The 27109-nt window shown below is 49.3% G+C and overlaps 1 protein-coding gene across 9 annotated transcripts in view; it reads left to right on the top strand.

Moving 5' to 3' along the window:
- Nucleotides 1–11492: 11492 nt before the first annotated feature.
- The window catches only part of FERMT2 (FERM domain containing kindlin 2), a 79677-nt gene continuing 64060 nt past the window's right edge, over nt 11493–27109 (top strand). For 5 of the 9 annotated variants that reach the window (XM_058666451.1, XM_058666449.1, XM_058666450.1 and 2 more), the window contains exons 1-2: nt 11546–11673; nt 11998–12163. In XM_058666451.1, coding sequence (XP_058522434.1) covers nt 12007–12163 — 157 coding nt within the window. In that variant the 5' untranslated portion in view covers nt 11546–11673; nt 11998–12006. Of the gene's footprint in view, nt 11674–11996; nt 12164–27109 lie in introns of those variants that run through there. The other 4 variants (XM_004584828.4, XM_004584827.4, XM_036495523.2 and 1 more) reach the window with 2 other exon arrangements.

The following is a 27109-nucleotide window of genomic DNA, read 5'->3' as shown; positions in this document are numbered from 1 at the left end:
ACATTGAAGCTGAATCCACTAAACAACTCTCCCTGACTCCCTCCCTGCAATTTTTGGAAATCACCGTTCTGTTTGCCATCTCTGTATTTTCAACTAAGTAGTTTCTGTAAGTGGTCTGCTGCAGTATGTGGGTGTGTGTGTCTGTGTGTGTCTGCTTCTTTTTTTTCTTTTTAAGATTTATTTATTTTTCTTGGAAAGGCAGATTTACAGAGAGAAGGAGAGACAGAAAAAGATCTCCCATCTGCTGGTTCACTCCCCCAAATGTCCACAGCAGCCAGGGAGAGCCCATCTGAGGCCAGGAGCCAGGAACATCTTCTGGGTCTCCTGTGTGGGCGCAGGGTCCCAAGGACCTGAGCCATGTGATTTCCCAGGCCAAAGGCAGGGAGCTGAATGGGAAATGGAGCAGCCATGACACGAGCCAGCACTCGAATGAGATGTGGGTGTTTGCAATTAGAGGATTAGCCAACTGAGCCATCACGCTGGTCGCTATGACTGTCTTACTTAGAAAATGTCATCAAGGTTCGATCATGTAGTAGTGTAGTGCTGAGTTTCTACCAAAAGTTCACCTCTTGACAGGCACTTTTTTCCATTGCTTGCTAAGTTTCTTAATAAATTATTTGTGCATTTAGTTCCAGGGAGAAAGGAGGTTTCCTGTGACACCTCCCAGGCACCAGATGGCGATGTTCAGCTGCTGGCTAGTTCTCGGTCCACTAAGAACATCCTCTTACAAGCCAAAAGGTTTAAGAGACACTTTTGTCCTTCCAAGTTGGACTGAGTTGGCCCCAGGGCAACTGGCACTGCAGGTGACTTTCTGGTTTGGCAGGGTTAATGGAACTGCAATAACTGGTTTGGAAGAACTGAGGGCTTGTGCACTGGAAGAGGACACTGTGATACCAAGGACTAAGGGTTGCAATCTTTCCTCAGAACAGCAGCCACCTGCTGCCGGAACCAGCTGTGTAGTAACTAACACTGAGTCAGGGAGGAGCCCGGTGTATTTATCAATGATGAAATGTGGCTCTCGAGTGCTGTGGGACGAGGGAGCTTTGGGTCCAGCTGTTTGGCCCCCCGACCTTCCCTCCAGCACTCACAGTGGTGAATGTATTGTCCCTCTCCAGGCCAGCGACCTCCCAGCAGCACCTCTAGTCTGGGTGAGTCCGCATCTGTGCGGCTGTTACTGCTGACTTTTCCCCACAGGCCTGGGACTCTGTGTCCTACTGCTCTGAAGTAATCTCTGGGTCACATCCTTCCTTTCCTAGTTCCCGGCCGCGCTTTGACCTGGAGCGGACCGTCCGAGCAGCACAATAACCCAGGCGGCCGCACCCTCTCTTGGCCAAATGCTGACAGCATTGGTTGGAATGTGCTCATGCCCTGACTTACTCCATCCTGCGGGGCCTTTCCACTTTCGTCCTGTCCTCGAAACTTGGCCTGCGTTTCCCCCTGACTTGGCCAGAGGCACTCCTGTTTCCTCCTGACTCTTCCGAATTAAACTGGGGAAGGATGTAGCTTTTGATTGAAGCAACTCCTGCCCCTGCATGTGGCCCACAGCGGTGGCTCTGGCTCCAGTCTTTGCTGGAGAAAAAAAGAAAAAAAGAGCTTTGCACACACCCTCCTTCCAAATGCCCATCTTCTTACTTTCCTCTTTTTCTCTGTTTAAACTCTCTGCAAGGTTACCTGTGACTTTTCCAGCAGTCACTAATCTCAGTAACTTCTCTGCAAACCAGCCTTTGCTGAAGTGGGTTCTCTAGTCTCCCCGCATCTTGCCTTCCTCGTCTTTATTACTCTCTTTAAGGATTGGCTGCCTAACCTAGTATCTTTCTCTACTCTGATCCTTCCTTCTCTGCTACCTGAAACGACTCTTCTGCCCCCAAGGGTCCATCTGACTTGAAGAGTTGACAGTTTCTCCTTTTGAGACTGGCCCTCATGTTCATGGCTTCTCTATGTGAGCCGATCCTTTAGACAAGGGTCAGGCTCACTGTCGACGCAGCCATTTTTACTGGATACAATCCTTTAGCCCCCAACTTCAGAACTGCTTTTTTTTTTTTAAAGATTTATTTATTTTTATTACAAAGTCAGATATACAGAGAGGAGGAGAGACAGAGAGGAAGATCTTCCGTCCGATGATTCACTCCCCAAGTGAGCCGCAATGGGCTGGTGCGCGCCGATCTGAAGCCAGGAACCAGGAACCTCTTTCCAGGTCTCCCACGCGGGTGCAGGGTCCCAAAGCCTTTGGCTGTCCTCAACTGTTTTCCCAGGCCACAAGCAGGTAACTGGATGGGAAGTGGAGCTGCCGGGATTAGAACCGGCGCTCATATGGGATCCCGGGGCTTTCAAGGTGAGGACTTTAGCCGCTAGGCCATGCCACCGGGCCCCAGAACTGCTTTTGAAACTTGTCTTTCTCTTGCTCCCTGCAGCCAGCTGCTCTCAACCTCTGTTCCTGAGTCAGTGGCTCTGCTGTTCCGTAATCCCTAAAAGGTAAAATATGTTGAATATTTATGAGCGCCTTTTCTCAGAGCTAGGTTCTAATCCCAGTGCTTCTGCCTGCCTTAGGGCGAGTCCCCTAACCAGATAACCCATCCAGCCATCAGCTCATGTGACACAAGGCCAGAGGTGCTCGTGAGTACTGCATGGACCACTCGAAGTACCTCGCATGCTCCCTGAGACATCAGAAATGCCCTTGGACAATCGGCATTTTGAAATTCTTTGCACCCCCTCATTACCGACCCTGCTAAAGCTGGTTTTCCTCACCTCTGAGTTATGAGATTCCCAACAGACGTTCCGGATTCCAATTCTTACCATCTCTCAAGTCATCAAGCACATTTTCACAGATTAACCTGGCCTGAACATGGCTCTTAGGTTATTTCTGCCGCAGACCTGCTTTCCTACGGCTTCCCATTTCCCACTTCAAAGTCTGAACGTGTGTCCCCCATGGTGAGGTCTCACTCTGCACTCCTCCCATCACCTCAGCATTTTCTTAGCATCCCCCACTCTTTGTTTGGCGAGCAGGCCATGTTCATTTCTGCCTCAGGATTTCCCATACTACTCCACTTGATGGACCTAATTCTGTCTAGTCCTTCAAGTTTATTTGGCTTGAACCTGGGACGCAAGTCTACGTACACTAGTATGGAATGGGAGCATTCCAAACAGTGTCTTAATTGCTACACTTAACATTTGCCTCAGAATTTCAACATGCAGATTGAGGAAGGGGGACAAATATTTACACCAGAATATATAGTAATATAGTAATATATAGTAACCCTGTAGCCATTTTAGTGGGTATGAAGTACTGCTTCATTGTGGCTTTTTCACTACCCTGTTGACAAATTAACATTTTTTCCCCAAAACAATTTCATCTAGTCTCCCAGGTGGGTGGGGTGGCAGGGATCCAAATCTTGAGCCATCGTCTGCTGCCTCCCAGTGTGTGCATTAGCAAGAATGCTGGGTTACAAGTTGAGCAGCAAGACTCAAACTGGGCATTTCCATGTAGGATGCGAGCATCCCAAAGCAAGGACTTTTAACCACCAGAATCAATGCCTGCCCGAGGAGTGCAAATCTTTCATTTGCATATCTTCTTTGGAGAACCAGTAAAACCAAGAATGTAGGTTTTAGGTGAAAGTGAGGCCGGAATCATTGGCAGAATCTCAGTTTACTCCATGAACTTGATTTTCAAAGGATGTTCCAGGGGGCCCAATATCATGGCTCAGTGGCTAAATCCTCACCTTGCAAGCACCTGGAGCCCATGTGGGCACCAGTTTGTGTCCTGGCTGCTTCCCTGGCCATCCAGCTCCCTGCTTGTCGCCTAGGAAGGCGGTGGAGAATGGCCCAAAGCCTTCAGAGTCTGCACCTGCGTGGGAGACCCAGAAAAAGCTCCTAGATTTGCATCAGCTCAGCTTTGGCCATTGTGGCCATTTGGGGAGTGAACCAGCAGATGGAAGATCTTTCTCCCTGTCTCTTTGTAAATCTGGTTTGCCTTTTTAATAAAAAATTTTTAATCTTTTTTTTTTTTTTAAGGATGTTCCGCAAAGGAGTTCCACACTGAACTCTGAAGAGGCTAGACTGCCATAGACAAGAAAAGCTTAAAGAGACTCATTGGGTTTAGACTTTCGCACATACAAGGACATCTATTATAAGCAGGAGAAGTCCTGCGCTCTCCCACATTCAACATTAGACACTCCCTTAATTCTTGCTACAAAAGTTCTAGCAAATTATTTTTCAGAGACCAACATTTCTTTAGGAATTTACCTTTGGCCACTGTCTCCTTCATCCTGGATAAATAAAGGTTTCCTATGAGGAATTCCCACCTGAGGCTGACCATGTAGTGACACCAAAGTGAATAGACGCTCTGTTCTGTTAGCATCATCTCTTCGTGGCCTTTGCCCACTTCTAGCTGGGTGGTTTTGGATTACTACTGAATCATAGAGCTCTTTTTATTTCCTAGATCCAAGTCCCTTACAATACAAGGGTCTTTCAAGTATCTTTTCTCATTTTATGGGTGTATTTTGGATGCTTTTCTTCAAAATTTAATAGCTTCAAATTTTGCTAAAATTCAGCTGAACTCTTTTTGTTTCTTTTGTTGCCTGTGCTTTGATGTCTTATCTCAGAAGCCATTGCCTAATCTGAGGTTACATGAGTTCTAGATCTAACACTTAATGATCTATTTTCAATTAATTTGTGTATATACTGTGTAGTATCTAAATTCATTCTTTGTTTTTGTTTTTTTTTTTAATCCATTTTATTGTATTGTTGTTGACAATCTTTACATAGTTAACTATAGTTGAAGGAAAAACAAAGAGAGAAAAAAAAAAAAAAGGTTCAGGGGGATAGGGAGGTGGGCAATGCTATTATGTCCATATTGTTTCCATCATGTATCTGAGGTAAAAGGGGATATTGAGGGAGAAGCCCCACCCGGTTTCCCGCCCACCCCAAGTCCCGGATGTGGGGCATGCTCTGAGATATGTGCTCAAGTGGAGTTAATAGTTCTCCAGTTATGAGTCACTGCCAGTTTCGCTCGATGAGGTGGTCCACTGATTGATATGGTCCATCATGAAGTCTCCATTTGTCCCATATTTTGCTGCCAACATGTAGCTGAGATGAATGATTGTCCTATTCTGTCTTCTGTCTTTTCTTGGTTAGAATTCTGAGTCCAGCAGTTCAAGTGGGGAGATCTCCAAAGATACTTTGAGGTATTCCCAGATTAGTTGCTTGTATGTTCTAGCAAGCACAGGGCCCGGCACAGTCCATCACCCTAATCAGCTGGTGGTTGCAATTGCTGTGTTGGTTCTGTTTTCAGTCCCGAGTTGCACTGGAACCAATGGGTGTTGCAGTCCAGTCTGGTTCGGCCCTTACATCAACCAGTGGGAGCTGCAGCCTAGTTGGGGCGACCCACAATAACCCCCACCAGACCGCCCCCTACCCTGGTTTGCCAGTATGTGTAGCAGAAGACCAATCTGTCCCCCATCCCATTTGGCTCTGGTACTTGTCAATGGGTATTGAAGCTTAGTTTTATCTAACCAACTCAACCATCCAGCCCTCACAGATATTGTTGAGTACCTCTCTATCTAGCCATCCCAGCCCCCGTCCTAGTTTTCATGCCCTCCCACGGGAATAGTGACCCAAGAAGGGGGAACCCACTTTTTCCCTCCCAGGTCTCTCTGTCCCGGTTTATGCACTCTTTAGGTGGTCCTGTGATTTGACTCGACAGAATTAGTCCCCAGTGCCAGCTTCTGCCAGCTGATGCTGTGGCCCTGAACTAGTCCACATGCAGCGCACAGGTGTTGTAGCCTTGCTTAGTCGTGTCTGTCTCTATCCCAGCCAACACTCTCCAGTGGGAGTGGTTGTCCAGCGAGGGGACCAGCCCCTTAACCCCCCCGCCAGCTCTGCCCCTCCCTTCCTGGATCTCACGTGTGCTGGATGGGTGCTGCATTCATATCCAGTACAGGCAACCACGCCCTGGCGTTCCATAATGTGTACTGGTTTTGTCGCAACCAAACCCGGCCCATTCCACACTCTGTTCTGGTGATCGGATTTGCCAGAGGATGACATGAACTGATTCAGCCTGGTCTGCTCCTGACCCATGCCGAATGCATGACAGTGGGAAACTTTCCATGGCCTATTCTGGGCTGTTTCCAATCATGCTTCTCGCGCTTACCTGCAGGGACTGTGTCCTGCCAGAGGAGTTGCCCAGGCTCCTCCATCAGAACCCCTCCCAATGCCAGATTTTGCGCTTGCCAGGGGGTTCTTGAGCCAACCCTACTCAGTTCACCTCCTGTCCTAGCAGGAACAGTGGCTTTTCCTGGCTGGCTTTCACCCCATTCTGACTCTTGTTGTTGGATGTTTCAGCCCAGCCATGGCTCGTCCATACCCACATACAGCTCACACATGGCTCAGAAGGGGATTGAGACCCAGCCTAGTCAGTCCCACATCTACCCTGTTTCTCCATAACACCAGATGGTGCTGGGATCTGAACCGGCCTGGTGCATCCAATCCCAGCCCACACTAGTGCCTCGGGTGACTGCAACTGTTTCCTAGATAGAACGCAGCCCCCATTCCAGCACATACACCCCTTGGTGGGAACCTCATCCCAGCTGTGGCATCCCAAATTGGGACCGTTCCTAGCCGTAAATCACGCACCTGCACGTGGTTGCTCAGAGGACCATTAGGTGCCAGCCTGATACACAAGCCGGAGCTTATCTTTTACTTGATAGGTGTTCAAAGCTCAGCATTATTAAGGGATTGGAAGTTCTTCAAAGGAAGAGTTACTGGCATTGGGAATCTTTAGGATTGACTCAGATCCCAGAAACAGTGGGGTCACTCTAGAGCTATCTCAGCAGCGATTCAGATGTCCAATACCCCAGAGCTCCCCGGCCGGGCGGCCAGCAGGCACAGCCTGGCGCCAAATGGCACGCTGGCTGCCCGGGCCCAGCCCGCCATGAGCCATGGGCACATGGCGGACTGGGTTCGGGATCCGAGCTAGACGTCCTCTCCCGCAGCCCTCGGCTCGCCTCTGGCAGCCGGAGGTTAAATCCCGCAGGCCCAAGGTTGCGCCCCTCCCCAATCCCGTTCACCCACCACCCAATGAGGGTGGTGGGTGGGTCCCGGACATGCCCAGTCACGGAGGCCTCCCCCCTCGGCGTACTCACCCCAGAAGGAAGCAGGCCTCGCACCCAGGCATGTCCGGGCCCAGCCCGCCATGAGCCATGGGCACATGGCGGACTGGGTTCGGGATCCGAGCTAGACGTCCTCTCCCGCAGCCCTCGGCTCGCCTCTGGCAGCCGGAGGTTAAATCCCGCAGGCCCAAGGTTGCGCCCCTCCCCAATCCCGTTCACCCACCACCCAATGAGGGTGGTGGGTGGGTCCCGGACATGCCCAGTCACGGAGGCCTCCCCCCTCGGCGTACTCACCCCAGAAGGAAGCAGGCCTCGCACCCAGGCATGTCCGGGCCCAGCCCGCCATGAGCCATGGGCACATGGCGGACTGGGTTCGGGATCCGAGCTAGACGTCCTCTCCCGCAGCCCTCGGCTCGCCTCTGGCAGCCGGAGGTTAAATCCCGCAGGCCCAAGGTTGCGCCCCTCCCCAATCCCATTCACCCACCACCCAATGAGGGTGGTGGGTGGGTCCCGGACATGCCCAGTCACGGAGGCCTCCCCCCTCAGCGTACTCACCCCAGAAGGAAGCAGGCCTCGCACCCAGGCATGTCCGGGCCCAGCCCGAGGGCTGCGGGAGAGGACGTCTAATTCATTCTTTGATATGTGGATATTCTTTCTGATTTTTTTCCCTTTACACATTCAAAATAGATTTATTTTATTCATTTGGAAGAGATGTTCCATTTACTCATTTCACTCCCCAAATGAGCAAAACAGACAGGGTGGACCAGGATCCTGAAATTCAACCCAGGTCTTCCAGGCAGGTAACAGGATTCCAGCACTTGAGCCATCATGTGCTGCTGCCCAAGGTGTGCACTGGAACAAGGGATTGGCTCAGCAGAGCCCACGCCTCGAACCCAGGCACTCCAGTATGAGATATAAGCATCCAAGATGTGTCTCAGCCACTGCACCAAATGCTGCCTCTGATGTTTTCAGTACAAGCCACCTGCCTTAGACGTTTCTACAGAGGTTGTGACATGGTTTATACAACTGCGAGCCTCTGTTTGCCCTGATTGCTACCGTATTTGTGTGTGTGTGTGTGAACATTCCACATTTTTGTGAAAGTTCAGGACACTTCTCAAGGTATTCTGACGTGTGTACTTAAATCAGAAGCGAAAATGAGGAGAATCCAATGTGGCTTGCTACACCACGGTTCTGGAACTAAAGCGTACATGCCAGGGGTGCCTGCCTTTCCCTTTGCAGTAGATTGCACTGTCATCTCAGAGTCCTTCCTTCAGGCTGGGTGAAAACAGCCCCATTTCCAGCAATTCTTTCATTTCTCAGGTTGTTAGTCATTGCCAGTCATTGCCTTGCTACTTACAGAGACAACTACTTATAGGGTTTAAAAAGGAAAAAAAACTGGCTGTGCAACCTTCCTTTCCTCACTTCACCCCAGCCCTTCCACCAGCTCAGCAGGCAGGTGAAAGCAAGAATTCGTTACATTTCACTCGGCTGGCCTTATGTTGCAGTTAAAGCATCTCTACCCCACATTCATACTCCAACAAACCTTCTCCTCTTTTCTCCTACTTAGAACTTTTCTCCCCTCAAGCTTTGTGCTTCTGCTTTCTATGAAGCCCTCAGAAATCCCCTTTTAAAGCACAAAGAGAAACTGCTGAAGTCGACCTGGGATTAGTGAGTCTAAGCACTGCATCTGACGGAGGATCTGTGAGGCATCACTGGGTTTGAATCAAAGTCCAGCGCTTGGAACCTTATTTGGCTATTGCTGCTTTCAAAGAGCCAGCCGTTCTTCCAAACACTGGAGTTCTCGGCTACTTTTCAACATGATGTAAGTACCACAAGTACTTACATTGTCTTAGAGGTTTTGGGGGGAGGGGGCCTTGTAGATAAAAGTAAACGTTAGAATATACTAGAACTCTTGGGTGGAAGGAAACATTTAAGAAATGCACTTGAAGGTCTCACTTGATGAACTAGGGGGAAAAAAATCCCAGCCAGTTTCATAGATTTGAGTCCAACTCCCCTTTCATCTTCAAAGCCAGCAAAAGCTTGAAACAGTACCTCCTAATCTCAATATCCCCCCAGTAATATACAAACGAGGGGCTGCCTTCCCTGGCTTTGGACATTGCTCCAACAGAAACTGCTGCCATTTGAAAGCCAGGAAGTTCTAGAGCCGTACTTCAAGCATTTCCCATGTCAAGAAATGGGGCAGCTATTGACAGTATTAGAGTTCTGCCCCCTCTCCATCACGGGGGTCAGAGCGGCAGGCGCCATGGCCGCAGATTGTTCAGAAAGTGATTCTCGCTGGTGAGGAAAGAACTAGAAAGTAGACACTGAATGTTCCAAAGGGTGTCTGAGCCCAGACAGCTTCAACCACTGTGTCTGGAAGAAAGGGGATATTCAAAAAGCACCTGCGTATTTCGAGTCCTTATAGGAGCTGAGGTATTCATATGTCATTCATAATACCTCTAATATCTCTGCCCCAACCCTCTAAATGCCCCGGAATGTCCTTTTGTGAGTGTTGTGCCACTTCTAATTTTTGCTGTCTCACAGTGTATGCTTCCTTACCCATGTCCTTAAGCCTTTTGGGCAGAAGGTGGGAGAAATGAAAATGTGACTTTTAAAAGTGGGGCTTTCCTTATGAAGAAGATGTTCTTGTGGAATGCACAGAGTGCCGACAGTACTGTTGCGCTGACAGATAGCAGTACAATTTCCATTTCCTCAGTTCCAGGGTGCTTGTGAATTTCTACATTCCTAAAACACAAAAAGAAATCCCCCAACATCCTGGCCAAGGGCACAGGTGCGGCTTTCGCCACGGACCCCTGTACATGCACACAGCGATGAGGCGATGCCGAGGGCAGTTCTGGGTGGGGACCAGACTGCAGGTGGCAGATGCGATGGTGCAGTTCACAGAAAACAGTGACTCCAAGAACCCCGAGGTCGCAGCTTCCGGACATTGAGCTGCATTTCCCTACTGCCTCCCCCGCCACCCGCGTATAATTTACTCTAGATTTTTACAGTTGCACATAGTGCTTTTTCTTTTTTTAACCCCAACAAGGCATTTTCTATTTTACTAAAAATATTTTCCTGTTTCTATTTTTCAACACGATGTACAGAAACAGCTTTTCTCTGGGTATCTGAAGGCATCCATTTCTCCATGAGGAATGAGCTGTAACTCAAGAGTGGTTTTCCTGTTTCTCTGGTGCCAAACCTCTGGTATCTGACTAAACATCGCTGTGTTGGCTCCTTTGTGGGTTCCAGGCCTCTGTGGAGCGTTGAGCCTCCTTGCCCAGATGTGTTGATGAGCAAAAGGGTTTTTTTTTTCTTTTTGTCTTGGCTTTTGTTCTGCCTGGTGGGTTCCCCTTGGGACTTGGTAAACTGGGATCTGGCGTGGCGTCTCTTCTGAGCTTTCTGACCTGTATATTTTGAGCAGGGCACTGGCCCGGGAGGCAGTTTGGCCGGGTGTGTTGGTGAGGAGTGCTCTTGGGAGGGGTGAGTGGGACGGTGGGAGTCCATGGAAGGCGCTCACCCACCCCTGAACAGCCTTCCCCGGTTCTGCCTGGCCACCCTGGCTCCTTGGAGGTGCAGCGAGGGACGAGTGCCCATCGCACAGTGTTAACAGGCGGCTGTCCGCAGTCTGGAAAGTTACCCAGATTTGTCCAGGGAGCTGGACAGGCCCGGGATGCGGTTTCGCAGGGAGGGTTTCGTGGAGCGTCCTGCCTCGCCGGCTGCTCGTTCCCGGGCTCCGGCTTCGGAATGGGTGAAGGCCTCGGAAAAGCTCCCGGCGGTCCCGTGGACCCCGCTGGGACCGCGACGTCTGCGCCTCGCCCCGCACCCCCGCCGCCCGGGCGGCTTCGCATATTGCCGGGACGTTCACGGAGCTGGCTTGGGTGCTCACTTAAAAGTTTTAAAAGTCTCCCAACTCCTCTCAGCCAGCTCTCAGGAAACGCACCCTCTCACCACCTCAGGACTTTGGGGGGTGGGCTCTGAGGAGGTAGCGGGAAGGCTTTGTTCCCCGAAATCGGCCGCCCTGGGCAGTCCTTGCGGCCGCTGCTCAGCGCCGAGCCCCCTTCCTCCCGCGGGCCGCCGGCGGCCGGAGGCGCGCCCCACACTCCCCCTCCTCAGCACCCGCCGCCGAGAGCCCGGATGTTGGATTCCATCCCTGCGCCGGGTCCTTCTTTTCCCATAAAAGGGCAGCGCTCGGCGGGGCTGAGATTGCCGCCGCGGCCGCCGGCGCCCCTCGCCGCCCCGCCTCCAGCCCGGACTCGGCGGCCCCCGCCTCGGGGAGGGCGGAGGAGAGGCCGAGGCCGGCCGGCGGGCTCTCCCCGGGCCGCTGTGCGGGGCGGAGGAGCCGGAGGCGGCGGGCCCGGCCCTCGCGCTGAGGGGGCGGAGAGAGAGGGGTGGAGCGCGCAGGGCGAGGCGGGGGGCAGCGGCGCCGGGATTCCATTAGCGGCTCTGGCCGGGAGGCTGAGCTTGAGTCGGCTGCGGAGCGGGACGCGGCCGCCGACGCCCCGCCAGACGCCGCCCCCCGCGCCTGTGGCCGGCGAACTCCGGGGCCGGGGAGCGCGAGGAGCGCGCGGTGAGGGGGGCCGGGGCTGCCTTCCGAAGGGGAGCGCGGGTAGGGGGTGAGGAAGGTGCGGAGCCCGCGGGCGCCGTCTTCCCCGGGCCGGCGGCGGCCGGGCGGCAGGCAGGTGACGCCCGCCGCGGTCCGCTAGGCGAGGGCGCTGGGGGCCGGGGCCGCTGAGCGTGCTTCGCAGCCCTCCCGAGTTGCCGCGGAGAGGCTCCCGGCTCCCCCCGCCTTCCCTCTCCACGGGACCAGCACGGTGGGCTCTGCCTGCCTTTGGGGAGTAGGGGGCGGGGGGCGAGTGACGCCTAACGAGAGCCATTTCCTCCGCGCGCGCAGGAAGGAGCTATGGCTCTGGACGGGATAAGGATGCCAGATGGCTGCTACGCGGACGGGACGTGGGAGCTGAGCGTCCATGTGACGGACCTGAACCGGGATGTCACCCTCAGGGTGACCGGAGAGGTGCATATCGGAGGGGTGATGCTCAAGTTGGTGGAAAAGCTGGGTGAGTAGCCTCCCGCGGGGGCGTCGGGGGAGCGACTGGCGGGGTGGGGGAGGGGTGCGGCGAAGGAGGGAGGGGGAGGGGAGGGGCGGGTGTGGAAATGTTGGCGCCCCGTGGATGCTTAAAAACACGCGCACAGACGCACACACAGCGTGGCGTCGGTCAGTATTGAAGCGAAGCGACGCGGTTCCCTGGGCGTTTTGTTCGGCTGACTCTGAATTTTCGGAATGTGGCGCTTCAGCCCCGCTAGTTGGAGACTTCATTGCGTAGTTAGGAGTGGGGGCGGGGAGCTCCTTAATTTGCTTTCACCGACTTCACGTGCAAAGAGAAGTGGGCCGGGTCTGCAGGGCGGTGGTCCCGCGCGTGGGGCCTCACCTCCCGCGGCTGTGCGCGTTGAATAGGCGGCCAAGCAAAATCCACTTGAGAAAGCTGCCCCCCGGGCCAGCGTCGCTGGGAGGTGGCCCCTCCGCCAGGGGTGGGGCGGCGGCCGGCAAACTTGGAATCCCTGCCCGGTGCTCCAGACCGAAATATTCCGAGCATTTGGTTTTACATTAACAAGCCAGTGAAAGAACTGTTTAAAAGCCACTAGGAAACTGATGCGAAATTGACGGTCTTCCATCCGAGTCCCTCCTGGGTTGCATGTTGGACCCCGGTTTTAAGTAATGGGGCCTGTGACAGCAGGCAGCTGGAGACAACTTTAGCTACACGTTTTGTCATGAATGAAATTGTTTTTAGCTGGAAGCCCCAACGCTCTTGACGGGGTTGTCATCAGAAATTGGGGAAAGCTGTCTTCCTGTGCTTTAAATCCGTGCCTTTGGCGTATAATGCACTTGTGCTAAGGTGGCGTGTTGCCTGGTCTTGAGTTGGTTTTTCGGTTTGAGTTTTGTTCTTGTTAGTATGTTTTCTGGCCTTTTTAAAAAATCACGCTGCGAAAGTACAGAGAAACATTTATTGATGAGGGAATGTGTTTCTTAGTTGGGGAGTCTTGGATCCTTACCATATAAACTGACAGAATTAGCACCGTGGTGCAGTTAGCAAAATCAGGCAGGCTTCGCTGGGAGGACCTGCCCTGTACCTTTACAGAAATGTCCTCCTTTCTGCCTTACAAAGTAGCCTCTGTTCGGGCTGTTGGCCTGGGGAGCTCGCCAGCCCCGCCCCCTTCCCAGGTAGCCCTCTCACTACATAGACTTTTGCTGTGTTGTTTGTTTAACCAGTTTGTTATCTGTGAGTTAACCATTTTTTTTTATAAGATCTCAGTAAATCAATTACTCTTTGCAAAATATTTAACTGTTTTTGCTTGGCCCTGGTATGGGATTATATAAGAACAAAAATATCAAATACAATTAATTGTTGCTACATTCTTTGTGAAGAAGAGGAGTGTTTGTCAGAGATTGCCTTCCGGGTGGTGAGTGGCCCTTACTAATAATGGGGTTGAGTGAGGAGATATTTTTTATGTTGTACAAATGCTATTGGGCCCAGTGTGATAGCCTAGTGACTAAATCCTCGCCTTCCATGTGCGAGGATCCCATATGGGTGCTGGTTCTCATCCCAGCGACCCCACTTCCCATCCAGCTCCCTGCTTGTGACCTGGGAAAGCAGTCAAGGATGGTGCAAAGCCTTGGGACCTGCAACTGCGTGGGAGACCCGGAAGAAACTCCTGGCTTTGAATTGGCTTAGCTGTAACCATTTTGGCCAGTTGGAGAGTGAACCAGTAGATGAAAGATCTTTCTGTCTCTTCTCTGGAAATCTGACTTTCCAATGAAAATAAATCAAAAAACAAAAAAGAAGCTGCTGAAGGTGACTGAGACAGCTTATAGTTCTCGAAGGCCAGGATTGGGCTAATGAATAAATAATGGTCTCGACTATATTTATGTTGCATCGATTAGAACCATTTATTACAGAATTGCAGTCATAAATAGAACTATGGAGAATAAACTATTTGCCGTCTGAATTGACGTCCATTTGGAATGCTGCTTCTCTCGCTATTTCAGTGCTGGTGCCCCTTTCAGTTTTGCAGAGAGCAGTGATAGAGTGGGAGTGCGTTGCTGGAGGAAGCCTCGCATCGCCTCGCGTGGGCCTCGTCCCTCCTCAGTCTCCACTTCCAGTGGGGCCTCCTGACTCTCCTATTTGGTTAACCTAGAGCTAAGTCATTTCTTGTTCCTGATTTTCAGTGAGGTATTTTGAATGGTAAGCTGTTTTGTTAACCTACTGGCAGGTAAATAGAGGAGAAATTCAAGAAGACGGCATTTAAAACTCCACGAATCAGAAAATTCAGACTAGAAAAGAACTCCTAATTTTTTAAAAAGTTGCCTAGAAATCGGAGACTCGAGCTGTGTCTGTGAAGGTGGTGACTGGATGGATGTATATCTGTGGTGGCTGACAGCTTGCAGGGTTCAGATAAGAAGTGGAGATTCCTCAGGACTGGGAGGGTGCAGGCGTGGCGTCTCAGGGTTGCAGTCATGCCCACTTGGCTGTCCCGCTGGGCGGCAGGGCTGCAGGCACCCTGCCCTGTGTGCTGCCGCCTGCCTGGCCCGAGTGTCCTCAGCCTTCCCGGAGGCTGGCGGAATGCTGAAGGTGTGGAGTTTTGAGGCTGTCTGCCCATTGCGGGAAAGTGGCAGTAGTCACTTTCCTGGAGTTGCTGGGTCCCAGCATGAGCCCTTCCCTCCACACTGGTTCAGCTTTGTGTGCAGGTGTGCAAGTTTCTGGAAAGGTGCTTCTGAGCCTCCGTTAGTACTGGGAAAAGCCTGGAATCAGGTGTATGTCACAGTGGTGCAGTGTGGCTGCCAAGTGTCAGCCGTGTTGTCAGGCTGTAGTGTTCACCCTTAACGGGGACATTTTAATTAAGCAAGGTAAAAATGTCAGTGCTCCCTTGGTTTGTCAGCAGTGTCTTAATTGGAGTTTACAAAGAATGTATTTTATTAAGGTCCTGAACGCATGCCTGAAATTTATGATTTTAATTCAGAAATCAGACTAATTTAAATCACTGCATAAAAAACATTTTATTATATATATACATCTTTTTGAAGAGAAAGAGTAAGAATGATTTTTAAAGGCACAGTTATGGAGAGAAGGGGAGAAATGAATGATCTTCCGTTTGCTGGTTCACTCCACAAATGGCCACAAGGGCCCAGGCTGAAACCAGAAGCTTCTTCCAGGTCTCCCATATGGTAACAAGTGCCCAAGCGTTTAAGCCATCCTCTGCTGCTTTCCCAGGTGTGTCAGAAGGGAGCTGGAAGTGGAACAGCTAGGACTTGAACTGGCCCCATATGGGATGCCCATGTTACAGGCAGTGCTTAATGTACTATGCCACAATGCTGGTCATGATACGTTAATTAATCTTCTTTAAAGAAAGGAGAATAAGCCATGAAGTGAGCTTGTGGGAATTATGGCGTGATGTGCCTGACTTCTCTGCATCTGTAACTTAGAGTAGGCTGGTAGCAATCTCACCATTGACCCATTCAGTGTTTATAGCTCAACCCTTAGTTCAGTCCTCAAGTGGCCACAGTGGCGGGGGCTAGGCCAGACTGAAACCAGAGTCTGGAACTCCCTGTGGAGGCCCTCCGTGAATGTCCTGTGGATACGGGGCCCATTCTGCTGTTTTTCCCAGGTACAAAAGCTGGGAGCTGGTTTGGAGCTGGAACAGGTGTGACTTGAACCATGGGCGTTGTAGTAGGTAGCAGTGCCGGCCCCAGGGTCCTGTTTTGTGATGGGGAATTGTACTCCTTAGGCATGTGGGTGTGGTTCATTAGGTTAGGCTGCTGCTTTGGATCCCTACGTCCCATCCAGCCTGAGAGCTGGTGATGCCTGATCCCCTACCCCCACATCCACTTCCCTCTGGCCAGTTATGCCCCAGTCATCTCCGTTGAGAAAGCTTACCATGAACAGCTTTCTGTAGCAGAGCTCACCAATGCTTGCTTTGAGCTCGCTCACCAGATGGTAAAATGTGACCCTCGCCACGGGAAATACATGGCTTGGTGCCTGTTATACCGTGGGGATGTAGTTCCCAAAGACGTTAACGCGGCCATTGCTACCATCAATACCAAGTGGAGCATCCAGTTTGTGGACTGGTACCCCTGTTTAAGGTTGGCATTAATTACCAGCCTCCCACTGTGGTGCCTGGTGGAGACCTGACCAGGGTCCCACGAGCTGCGTGCACGCTCAGCAACACCACAGCCATTGCCCAGGCCTGGGCTCATCTGAACCACGAGTTTGACCTCATGTATGCCAAGCGTGCATTTGTTCACTGGTACGTGGGTGAGGGCAATGGAGGAGGGAGAGTTTACTGAGGCTCGCGAGGACATGGCTGCCCTGGAGAAGGATTGTGAGGAGGTGGCAGCAGACTATGGTGAAGAGTATTAGCCTGCTCACAACCGCTGGTTGCTCTGCTGTTCTGTCCTGTGTTGCTATCCATTGTGTCCCTATGTGTCAGTGGTTCAATTCCTGCCACCCATGGTAAAGGCCAGGATGACCAAGCCAGCCCTGGCAGTCGCAGGCATTCGCTCTCTGCTTTGGTCTACCTTTCAAAAAAATTTTTTTTGAGAAAGGAGGAGCTTAGAACTACCTTGTGTTCCCATCCCCCATGCAAGAAGGAAAAGAGCAGTCCTCCCGCCCTTCCCTGCGCACACACACACTGCTGTACTGCAACAGAGAGCTGTTGAACTATTGTTTCCATGAGATTTCTGAAACGCAGTGTGCCAGTGAGTGGATGATAATATTCCAGGGATTTGAACATGTTTTAACTATGAGGATCTCAGCATTGAGACCTCTGCTTCATGCATTTTATAAGAGCATGTTTTTAACTCATTTATAAACGACACAGGAATGATAGCTAATAGTTTCTTGGTACATGAATGTGGCTTTAGAAAAAACTATTGATGTTTGCAGCATTTTTATTTAAGTCATCTTACTAAAATGAAAACACTAATGCCATGGTATGCTTCTAAATGGCCTCCTTGAGGTAAATAGTCTGTTAGAGAGTATGTTTATTTGGAAGACAAGGGAGACAGAAAGCTGGTGGCTGGTACCTCCTGCAGTGGCTGCAGCAGCTGGGGCCGCGTCAGGCTGGAGCCGGGAGCTCCGTCTGAATCGGCCACGTGGCTGAGAGGCTCGGTTACCTGGGACACCATTTGCCGCTTGCTCTTGCTCATCAGTAGGAAGTGGGAGAATAGCCAGAATAGCCGAGACTCAAATCGGGATGCTTACTTCTCATATGGCAGTTTAACCAGTGGCTGTGCAATACCAGTTCCAATAGTCTTTTATAAAAATGTCTGCTTTCTTCTACCGAAAAGGCAAAGTGACAGATCTGAGACCCCCTGGTCCTCGGATGCCCGCAGCAGCCAGGGGCAGGCTGGGCTGAAGCCAGGAGCCTCGGACTCCCTCTGGGTGTCCCACATGGTTGGCAGCAGCCCTAGCAGTTGAGTCATCATTGGCTTCCTCCCTTCTTTCCTTCCCTTCCCTTCCATTAGCAGGAAGATGGCTCCAAAGGGGAGGAATCAAACTGTCACTCTGATTTGGGATGTGGGCACCACAAGCAGCTGTGTTAAGTACCATGCCTTCACAGCTTTCCTTCATGGCTGAGAAGCAGGCGTGGTGTTTAGCATGGTTTGATCCATTCCGTAAGGAGCATTTCCAGGTTTTGGAGATAAGCTTAAGACCACCAGGAATATTTAAGTGCACATTCTGCTTTCTCTTGGGTACTTGCTTAGGGAGAGGTAAGGCTGTCTGCATTGCTTTATTGTTGGCTGTTTAACATTGGCTGTTCTATGAAGTATTGGAATCCTGTGACTTTGATTTGAACTTCTCTAACGACAAATGATATTGGGGAGCTTTTCATGTGTTTATCTGCTATCTTACGGAGTCATACTTTAACCTAAAAATATGTAAAGTGTTTGAAAAGATTGTAATTTTGTAATATCTGAGTAATGATGTTTTCAATATGCTTTTCTTAATAGAACATTCTGGGTAATGAATACAACTCCTGTAAAGTTCCCATGCTATTGATTGTAGATGAAGTTGTCTATTGGATAAGTGTTTCTCAGCTTGTTTCTTAATGCAGTTCTTGGGTTCAAATTTAAGGATTTCACAGCTTTTGGTATTAAAAGTTACTTGACAAAAGGAAATTAATGCTGTTCCCAGCGTTAAATTTCATGCAGAGTAATGACAGGTTCTGTCACTGTCCGAGAATGCTGCTGTGAGGAAGCACAGACTAAGGGCAGGCCACCCGCGGCAGCCGTGGCTTCCCCTGGGCTGGCTGCGTCACTGTGCTGTGTGCAGGGATCTCCGTGGTCCTTGGCTGTGGGATTATGCTTCAGATCTAGTTGAGACACACACAGTGCTCAGAATAGCCCTTCTAAATGGCGTGAGGGAGGAGCAGGAGCAGGAGTGCAGGCTAGGCGGGTTTAAAGGTTTGTAAATTTTCCACTAGTACTGAGCTACAGAGTGATAGTATTCATGAGAGACGGAATGTCCTTTATAAAGTGAAGCCCAATAGTGCTGTTTTATTCTGTTACCAAATTAGGAATGTGTTTTAACTCACTGTGCTTACCTTGTACACTATTGTTAGTAATACATTTTTGTTCAATGGGTTCACCTGTTCAGTGGGTTCAGTGTCAAATCGCTTATTACATAGGCATCCTATATCAGTGTGCCGGCTTGAGTCCTGCTTGGTCCACTTCCAGTCCAGCTTCTTATTTGCCTGGAAAAGCAATGGACGGTAGCACTGCTGGCTGACCGCTTGGGCCTCTGTCAGCCATGTGGAAGACAGGCTGCAGTTCCTGGCTGTGGCCTTTGGCCTGGCTCAGGGCTGGCTGTTGGGAGCATGCAGGGAGTGAACCAGCAGATGGAAGATCTCTCTGGCTTCCATCAGTCTTTTTTACTCTGCCTATTAAGTAAGTATATTTTTGTGTGAGTGTGAAGATGCTTTAGAAGCAGTGGATTTTATGCTTAAGTATATATGATGGGGTGTTCAAAAAAATTCAGGTAAATTATTTTGTAAGATGACACGACATTCATAGATAGTTTTTCTGGCACCATTTTTTGTTTTTGTTTTTTATTTTAGAATTTACATATTTGTATTGGAAAGGCAGATTTACAGAGAGAAGGAGAGACAGAGAGAAGGATCTTCCATCTGCCAGTTCACTCCCCAAATGACCACAACGGCTGAGGCTCAGCTGATCCGAAGCCAGGAGCCAGGAGCTTCTTCTGGGTCTCCCACTTGGGAGCAGGGTCCCAAGGCTTTGGATCATCCTCTGTTGCTTTCACAGGACATGAGCTGGACGGGAAGTGGGGCAGCCAAGACACAAACTAGCACCCATATGGGATGGTGGCACTTGTAGGCAGAGGATTAGCTAATTGAGCCTTTGCGCTGGTCCACCAAAATTATTTAAAAATTTTGTTTTTTGTTAACTTTTTAAAAAAGGATTTATTTTATTTATTTGAAAGACTGCATTTTAGAGAAACAGGGAGAGAGAATGCTTATCTGCTGGGTGATTTCCCAAATGGCCACACCAGCCACAGCTGGGTCAGATTGAAGCCAGGAACTTCACTGGGTCTCCCAAATGGTTATAGGGAAGTAACATTAGGGCCATTTTCCACTGCTTTCCCAGGCTCATTACCTGGGAGCTAGATCTGAAGTGGAGCAGTCAGGACTTGAGCCAGTGCCCATGTAGGATGCCAGCCTCACAGGTAGTGGCTTAACTCACTAAGCTGCAATGCTGGCCTCTCCACAAATTTTTAATGTGCTTCCATATTAAGTTATTAACTGATAAAACTGTTTCAATATTATTTTCCAGTTAGATAATGCCGTTAGTAGTTAAGTTAGTCTAAGATGTAGCCCCTTATACATGACCTTGGAGAAGTTTTCACCTCCCCTGATGGTTTAATCTTAACCTTTTTTGCAGTTAGGATATTGACTAAGTATAATATTAAAAAGCTCAACAGAATCTCTGTTAATTAGTAGAGTGAGTACATCAACAGGTTAATTAAATGGTATCCACACTTATCCTTCAGACACTTTGTAAGTCTAAGACATAAATTTGGCTTGTAACTTTAAGTATTCTAATTGCAATGTTTAACTGGCAACCCTGTATTTCTTAATCTCTCGTTGAAAGTCTTTTGGAGACTTTTCCTGCCATTGAATTCTGTTTAATGGTTTTGAAGTCTCTGAATTATATCTAAAACCAGACTGAATGGGTTTGAATAGTAGATTAGCTGTATAGAAATTTGATAAGTTTTCTAACATCTCTGTGACTTAGTTTCCTCGTATGGGGATAATTATGTGTATAGAGGTTGGTGGTGGTTTGAGAATTGAGTGTGTGTCTGTGAAGAATGCGCTGAGAATGCTTGTCCGCGTGGAGCAGTTCCAACAGTTGTTCATCGCGGATCCTGTTGGATTTGAGACATCTCACTCTTAAATATCTCACCTTAGGAGTTTGGGGAATGCAAAGAGGAAGCTTAGAGTGAAACAGCATTCATATGTGCGCATGCCTGCATACAGATAATTCTGTGCCCTCTTCAGGCTCTCTTTTTGATAGATTAAAGAAGCAGTGAGGCGTGTGCAAATGAGAGGCACATGAACTTGACCTCAGGAGTAGTGGCAGCAGTGAACACTTGAGAGCCGAGTATTAGTGAGTCTGTCACTGTTTGGTAGCAACAAAATGAGAACAGAGGATTGCTGGGTTGATAGTTGGCTTGAGAAATGTGATGTAATTGGCACTTGAGTACAGGAAGATGATGAAAATTTAGAAGCATGAGCAATAGATGGCTGTGTTTGAAGAAGACCAAGTTGAAAAGTTGGGAAGAAAGATTTCTAGGTTGGAGATTGCAGTGTTCATGGTGTATTATAGATAAGTTTGGAGCCGTAGGGGATAAACTTACAAAAAAAAAATTCTTAAATATACTTTCTTAAAAAAAGATTTATTTATTTTTAATTAATTTATTTTTATTGGAAAGACAGATATTCAGAGAGGAGAGACAGAGAGGAAGATCTTCCATCCGAAGATTCACACCCCAAGTGGCCACAATGGCTGGAGCTGCAGGGGTCCCAAGGCTTTGAGCTGTCCTTGACTGTTTTTCTGGCCCTAAGCAGGGAGCTTGATGGGAAGTGGGGCTGCCAGGATTAGAACCGGTGCCCATAATGGGATGCCAGCACATGCAAAGAGAGGACTTTAACCGCTGTGTTATCATGCCAGGCCCGAGTTATTTACTTTCGTTGGAAAGTCATATACACAGAGAGGAAGATCAGTTGTCTGGTTAACTCCCCTAGTAGCCAAAATGGCCAGAGCTGAGCCTCTCTGGAGCCAGGAGCTTCCTCCAGGTCTCCCACGTGGGTGCAGGGTCCAAGGCTTTGTGTCATCCTCCTCTGCTTTCCTAGGCCACAAGCAGAGAGGTGGATGGGAAGTGGGGCTGCTGGGATTAGAACCAGCACCCACATGGGATCCTGGCATGTTTAAGGCAAGGACTTTAGCCTCTAAGCTATGGTGCTGAGCCCTCTTAATGATTCCTTATTCTTTCATTCAGTCATCTGTATAAAAGGCAGAGTGTCCGGTGGGGGGGAGAGAGACAAAGAGAAGTCATTTCCATAAATTGGTTCAGGCCCCAAATGTCCATAAAGCCAGGGATAGGGCAGGCTGAAGGTAAGAAACTGACACTCTGTCTCCCTTGTAGGAGGCAGGGGCCCAAGGACTTGAGCCATCATCTGCTTCCTTCAGGATGCCTTAGCAGGGAGCTGAATTGGAAGTGGAGGTGCCAGAATTCAAGTGTGTTACCAGAAATGCCCGGTGGGTTCTTTCCTCAGCTTAGTATAGAAATAAAAAGCCGGGAATCTGTTGCAGATGGAAAGGTTTATTTGCGAAGGGACCAGGTGAGCAGGGAAGGGAGAGGAAGGGGAAAGCACCTCCGGAGAGAGCCGGGAGGTGGGGAGCCTCTCGGAAGAGGATGGAGAGAGACACCAAAGCTCTGAGGAAGGGTCTTGGGGTTTTAAGCATTCCCTGACCCCTCCTTGTTGGGCGGGGAACCTACAGGTAGGATGTTCCCCATTGGTGATCTCTTAATTAATTAGAAAATGGGTGGGCAATGTTGGTGCCACCCAGCTGAAGGCGTGGCCAAGACCTCAGCAGGCCTGGATGGCCTCAAAGTGGGACTTGAACTGTCACACTGCCAGGGAATGTAGGTGTCTCTTGCCACTAAGGCTGCTGCTTCTTGGTGTTTTCAGTGAGAATGTGCTGAATGCCAGGGACTGGACGTAACATATCCCCGAGGTGAACAAAATGGACTCATTCTTGACTGAATTTACCAGCTCTTCATGACTATAACAAAATGCCTAAAACAGGCTACCAGTGAAGGGAAGGGACATTTTCCTTACACAAATGCTATGGCGCAGGCTTTGACAGTAGCCCTCCTTGGCTGCCATAAACATGTCGACGCAAGAGCTTGCATGTGTGTTTGTGGTCCTTCTCCCTTGCCCCGTAGAGCCGTCAGGATCCAGCCATGGGGCATCATTCTGCATATCTGATCTAATTACCCAAAGCCCCACTTCTAAACACCAAATGGCTACGTGCCTTCTCTGTTTAGGGCCATAAACGAAAGACTTTGGGACTAAACTCCATCAGGACTTGGAACAGAGAGATAGTCTAACCATAGCGTTCACTCACGTTCAACTTGCAGTCTTAGCAAAGGGTTATCTTTTAAAGTAGCAGTTACTTGTGATGTTTTACAAAAATGAAGAATTAAAACCAAGGACAAGTGAAATTGTAGCAAAAAAATTATGAAATACTGTAAATTAAATTGGAATTAATCGTAAGTGGAATTTTCAAAGCAAAAGCCCATCATGGGAATATGGCTTTCCTTGCCTTTAGAGGGACACTGTGAATGCAGCCAAGGAATTTAGTGAAGGTGAACTTGACCTAAATGAGGAAATTTGTGTGGCAGAAAGGATGAAGATGTTCCAGAGGAAGTGGTGTTTCTAAATTGGATATTAAAGTAGCTTTCAGAGGCATATTATAACATTCAAAGTGCACTGGATAACATCTTGAAAATTGATCCACACTTAGTAAGAATGACTTGGGCCCGGCGACGTGGCCTAGCGGCTAAAGTCCTCACCTTGAAAGCCCCGGGATCCCATATGGGCGCTGGTTCTAATCCCGGCAGCTCCACTTCCCATCCAGCTCCTTGCTTGTGGCCTGGGAAAGCAGTTGAGGACAGCCCAATGCATTGGGACCCTGCACCCGCATCGGAGACCCGGAAGAGGTTCCAGGTTCCCGGCTTCGGATCGGCGCGCACCGGCCTATTGCGGCTCACTTGGGGAGTGAATCATCGGACGGAAGATCTTCCTCTCTGTCTCTCCTCCTCTCTGTATATCTGACTGTAATAAAATGAATAAATCTTTAAAAAAAAAAAAAGAATGACTTCGCCAGGGCGTAAGAAGACCTTGCTTCACATGGATTATGTTATATAGAACGGAGGCATACATTATTTAAGATACTCTCAATAAGTTTTTACAGACACTTCTCACTGTTTTTAATGTTTAAATTATAGTCAGTTTACTGACAGTTTGTTTTCCCATTTCTGTCTGTGCGTTTGTAATCTGTAGTGAGTGCTGAGGTTTTGTAAATACCTGTGGAACAGTTAGTTTTCAGTGGATTGTGAGGAGCCTGTACTTGTTGCCTGTGTACTATAGCTTTGTTTTCTTGATTCCATGTGCCAGACTTTGGCTTTGCCTTTGAGATAAAGAAGGAATACAGTAGTTCAAGACCCTTCATCTAGTAGGAAAGGTGGTTGCATAGAACTGAATAATGTGTGGCTTTTCCTTTTGGCGTGCTAGGAGTGTGCTTAGCTGCTTCAGTAAGAGGGTCAGTTGATTCATAGATGATCATGCTTGAGCTGGGTCTTCTGTTGGGTTTTGTCAGTGTGATAAAGGGAGAAAGGAAAGGTACCCAGAGACCAGAGACGCCAGTTTGTTTATAAACTAAGCCAGGGCATGTGCCATATCTGGGATGGAGGACACCCCCAGACCGAGGCACCCGGGAGGTACTGGGGGTTTGAATTTGTGAAGACACAGCAGCAACAAAAGACCTGAATAGTCTCTCTCTCTTTTTAAGTTGTTTTATTTTTTTGCAAAGAGGAGAAATAAAGACTCAAACCCATGGATTTTCATACAGGAAGTGGATAGCATAACCCTTACTCCAAATTCCTGCCCCAGTCTTGGGAAGTTTTTCAGTACCGAAGTTAAATGATCAAAGTGCGTTTTAAATGATAGCTGAGGAGTGAGTTTGGCACAGCAGGTGAAGCCAAGCTCCGAAAACCAGCATCCCAAGTCAGGGTGTCTGGAATCCCGCTCAGCCTCTGCTTCCAAAGCCTCTTCCTGCTTCTGTGCGCCCTGGAGGGGGCAGCTGGTGGCTTAGCTGCCTGGCTGCCTGCCTGGTGGGTGCAAAGCTGGCTCCTGTCTGCAGCCTGGCTGTGCTCTGGCTTTTGCAGGCAAAGGTTTTTTTTGTTTTGTTTTAAAGATTTTTTTTTAATTGGAAAGGCAAATTTATAGAGAAGGAGAGACAGAAAGAGCTTCCATCCACGGCTTCACTCCCCAAATGGCTGCAGTGGCCAGAGCTAAGCCAGTCCAAAGTCAAAAGGCAGGAGCTTCTTCTGGGTCTCCCACTTGGGTGCAGGGTCCCAAGGCCCTGGGCCATCCTTAACAGCCTTCCCAGGCCACAAGCAGGGAGCTGGATGGGAAGTGGGGCCACTGGGATTAGAACCGGCGCCCATTCGTGCAAGGCGAGGTCATTAGCCACTAGGCTACTGTGCCCCCCCACCCTTTTTTCTTTTGCATTACCAGCAGTTTGCATTCTGGGCCTTGAATCAGTGGGTAGAAGGGTTCTATCTGTGTCTTTTTTAAATATATAAAAATAAGTCAATGTTTAAAAATCTTTTAACTTTACACATTAGTATACGTGCTCTTCAGCTGTGTAGACAGTTAAACCATATCTTTTCAGATTTTATGGTCTGTAATTGCCATTACAAATCAGACATACTTAATAAAAATATTCTTTTTTTCTCCCCTCTGAATGAATGTTAAGTGGTGTTTGTGTGGTGTTGGCCAGCTCCTAGGCAGGGCCACCTCTAGGGCCCTTCCTCCTGGAAGCAGCACTTCCCAGCGTCAGGTCCAGTTGTGACAGACAGCTCATGTTCTGGGTGTTGAATGGGTGGGCTTCTTGCTGATGGGTGCCAGGGCATTCTGTGATGTGGACAGAATGGATCCTCTAGAACAGTGGCCAGGGCTTAGCACCTGTGTCTTGGTGTGTGGGAGGGCTTTTGTCTGATGCTAGTATTTAGAGATGGGCAAGGATCAGGCTTTAAGAATGGAGCCGCCATGGCTCTCGGAGGCTCGGCGAGAAGAGGCACGCAGTCCGGAGACACACACTGCGTCAGGAGGTGCTGTGGCCCCGAGAACCCCTCACCAGCACCTTGTGCTTCCAGAACCGAGCCAGGGTAACTCGGGTCACCTACCTTGGATATATCCTTATGGTAACAAACAGTTGCCCAATAGAATACATGGAGGATAAATTCTGTTATATGTTAATAAATTGATATTCTCATACAGAGGATAGAAATGATAGTGTTCTATTCCATCAGAATAGAACTGATAGTGTTCTTTTCACTTGAAAGGCAGAGTTACAGAGATTTCCCCCCTTCTGCTTTGCTCCCCACATGGCCACTGTGGCTGTAATTGGAATAATCTGAGATCAGGCACTGGAGCCTTCTCTGGATCTGCTGTGTGGGAGCAGGGGGCATGAGGACCTGAGCCATCCTCTGCTCTCTTCCCAGCCACTAGCGGGGAGCTGGATGGGAAGTGGAGCAGCATCCCATATGGGATGCCAGTGCTGCAGGCGGAGGCTGAACCTGGGACACCAAGGTGCCAGCCTGAGAAACGATAGCTGGACGGATGATTTCAGTCTAGCCCTGGACACCCAAAGGAAATGGCTCTGTCTCACAGTAGCACTCTGTGTGCCTGAGGGCAAAACCTCAACACCCAGAACCGGTTTATAAACCAGGCTTGTCATGCCGCCTGTCCGCTTAGCGGACGGACCAGTTAGATGTGTGTGAGAACTGGGTTTTGTGGTGTCACCTCTGCCTCTGCCAAGTCGCTGAACATCCTGGTTCCTTTATCCTTAGGAACAATTCCAACTTGATTGGTTTTTAATACGAATGTTCACCTTTTAAAAAGATTTATTTACTTTTAATTGGAAAGTTAGATTTACAGAGAGAATGAAATATAGAAAGATCTTTCATGTGCTGGTGCACTCCCCAAGTGGCTGCAGTGGCCGGAACTGAGCCAGTCCAAAGCCAGGGGCCAGGTGCTTCTTCTGGGTCTCCCACATGGGTGCAGGGTCCCAAGGCTTTGGGCCATCCTCGACTGCTTTCCCAGGCCACAAGCAGGGAGCTGGATGGGAGTGGTCCGCCGGGAAGGAACCAGTTCCCATATGGGATCCTGGACATGCAAGGAGAGGACTTCAGCCATAGGCTTCTGTGCAGGGTCTTGTGTTGATTTCTAAAGATACTTTGTGACTAATTTTCACAACTCTTAAGTATCCCTGTATTGATGACAGGAGAAAGACAAACTAAGTATAGTAAAATGGGTGATTTTGGAATTATACGATTTCTTTCTGGAATTTTTCCGTTGGCTGTATTTCTTTTCCTTGAGGAATGCCTGTGATCTGTGTCACTGCAGTCTTCTGTGTCAGGTCATTTGGCTCAGGGCTTTTTTTGTTTTTTTTAAATTTGTCTTATTTATTTTTATTGCCAAGTCAGATAAACAGTGGGAAGGAGAGACAGCGAGGAAGATCTTCTGTCCGATGATTTGCTCTCCAGGTGGCCACAATAGCCAGAGCTGAGCTGATCCAAAGCCAGAAGCCAGGAGTCTCTTCTGGGTCTCCCACGCAGGTGCAGGGTCGCACGGCTTTG

Source organism: Ochotona princeps, chromosome 6, assembly GCF_030435755.1.
Source record: "Ochotona princeps isolate mOchPri1 chromosome 6, mOchPri1.hap1, whole genome shotgun sequence".
Lineage (NCBI taxonomy): Eukaryota > Metazoa > Chordata > Mammalia > Lagomorpha > Ochotonidae > Ochotona > Ochotona princeps.
The sequence above is the reverse complement of the archived record's forward strand: the minus strand, read 5'-3'. Positions and strand labels throughout refer to the sequence as shown.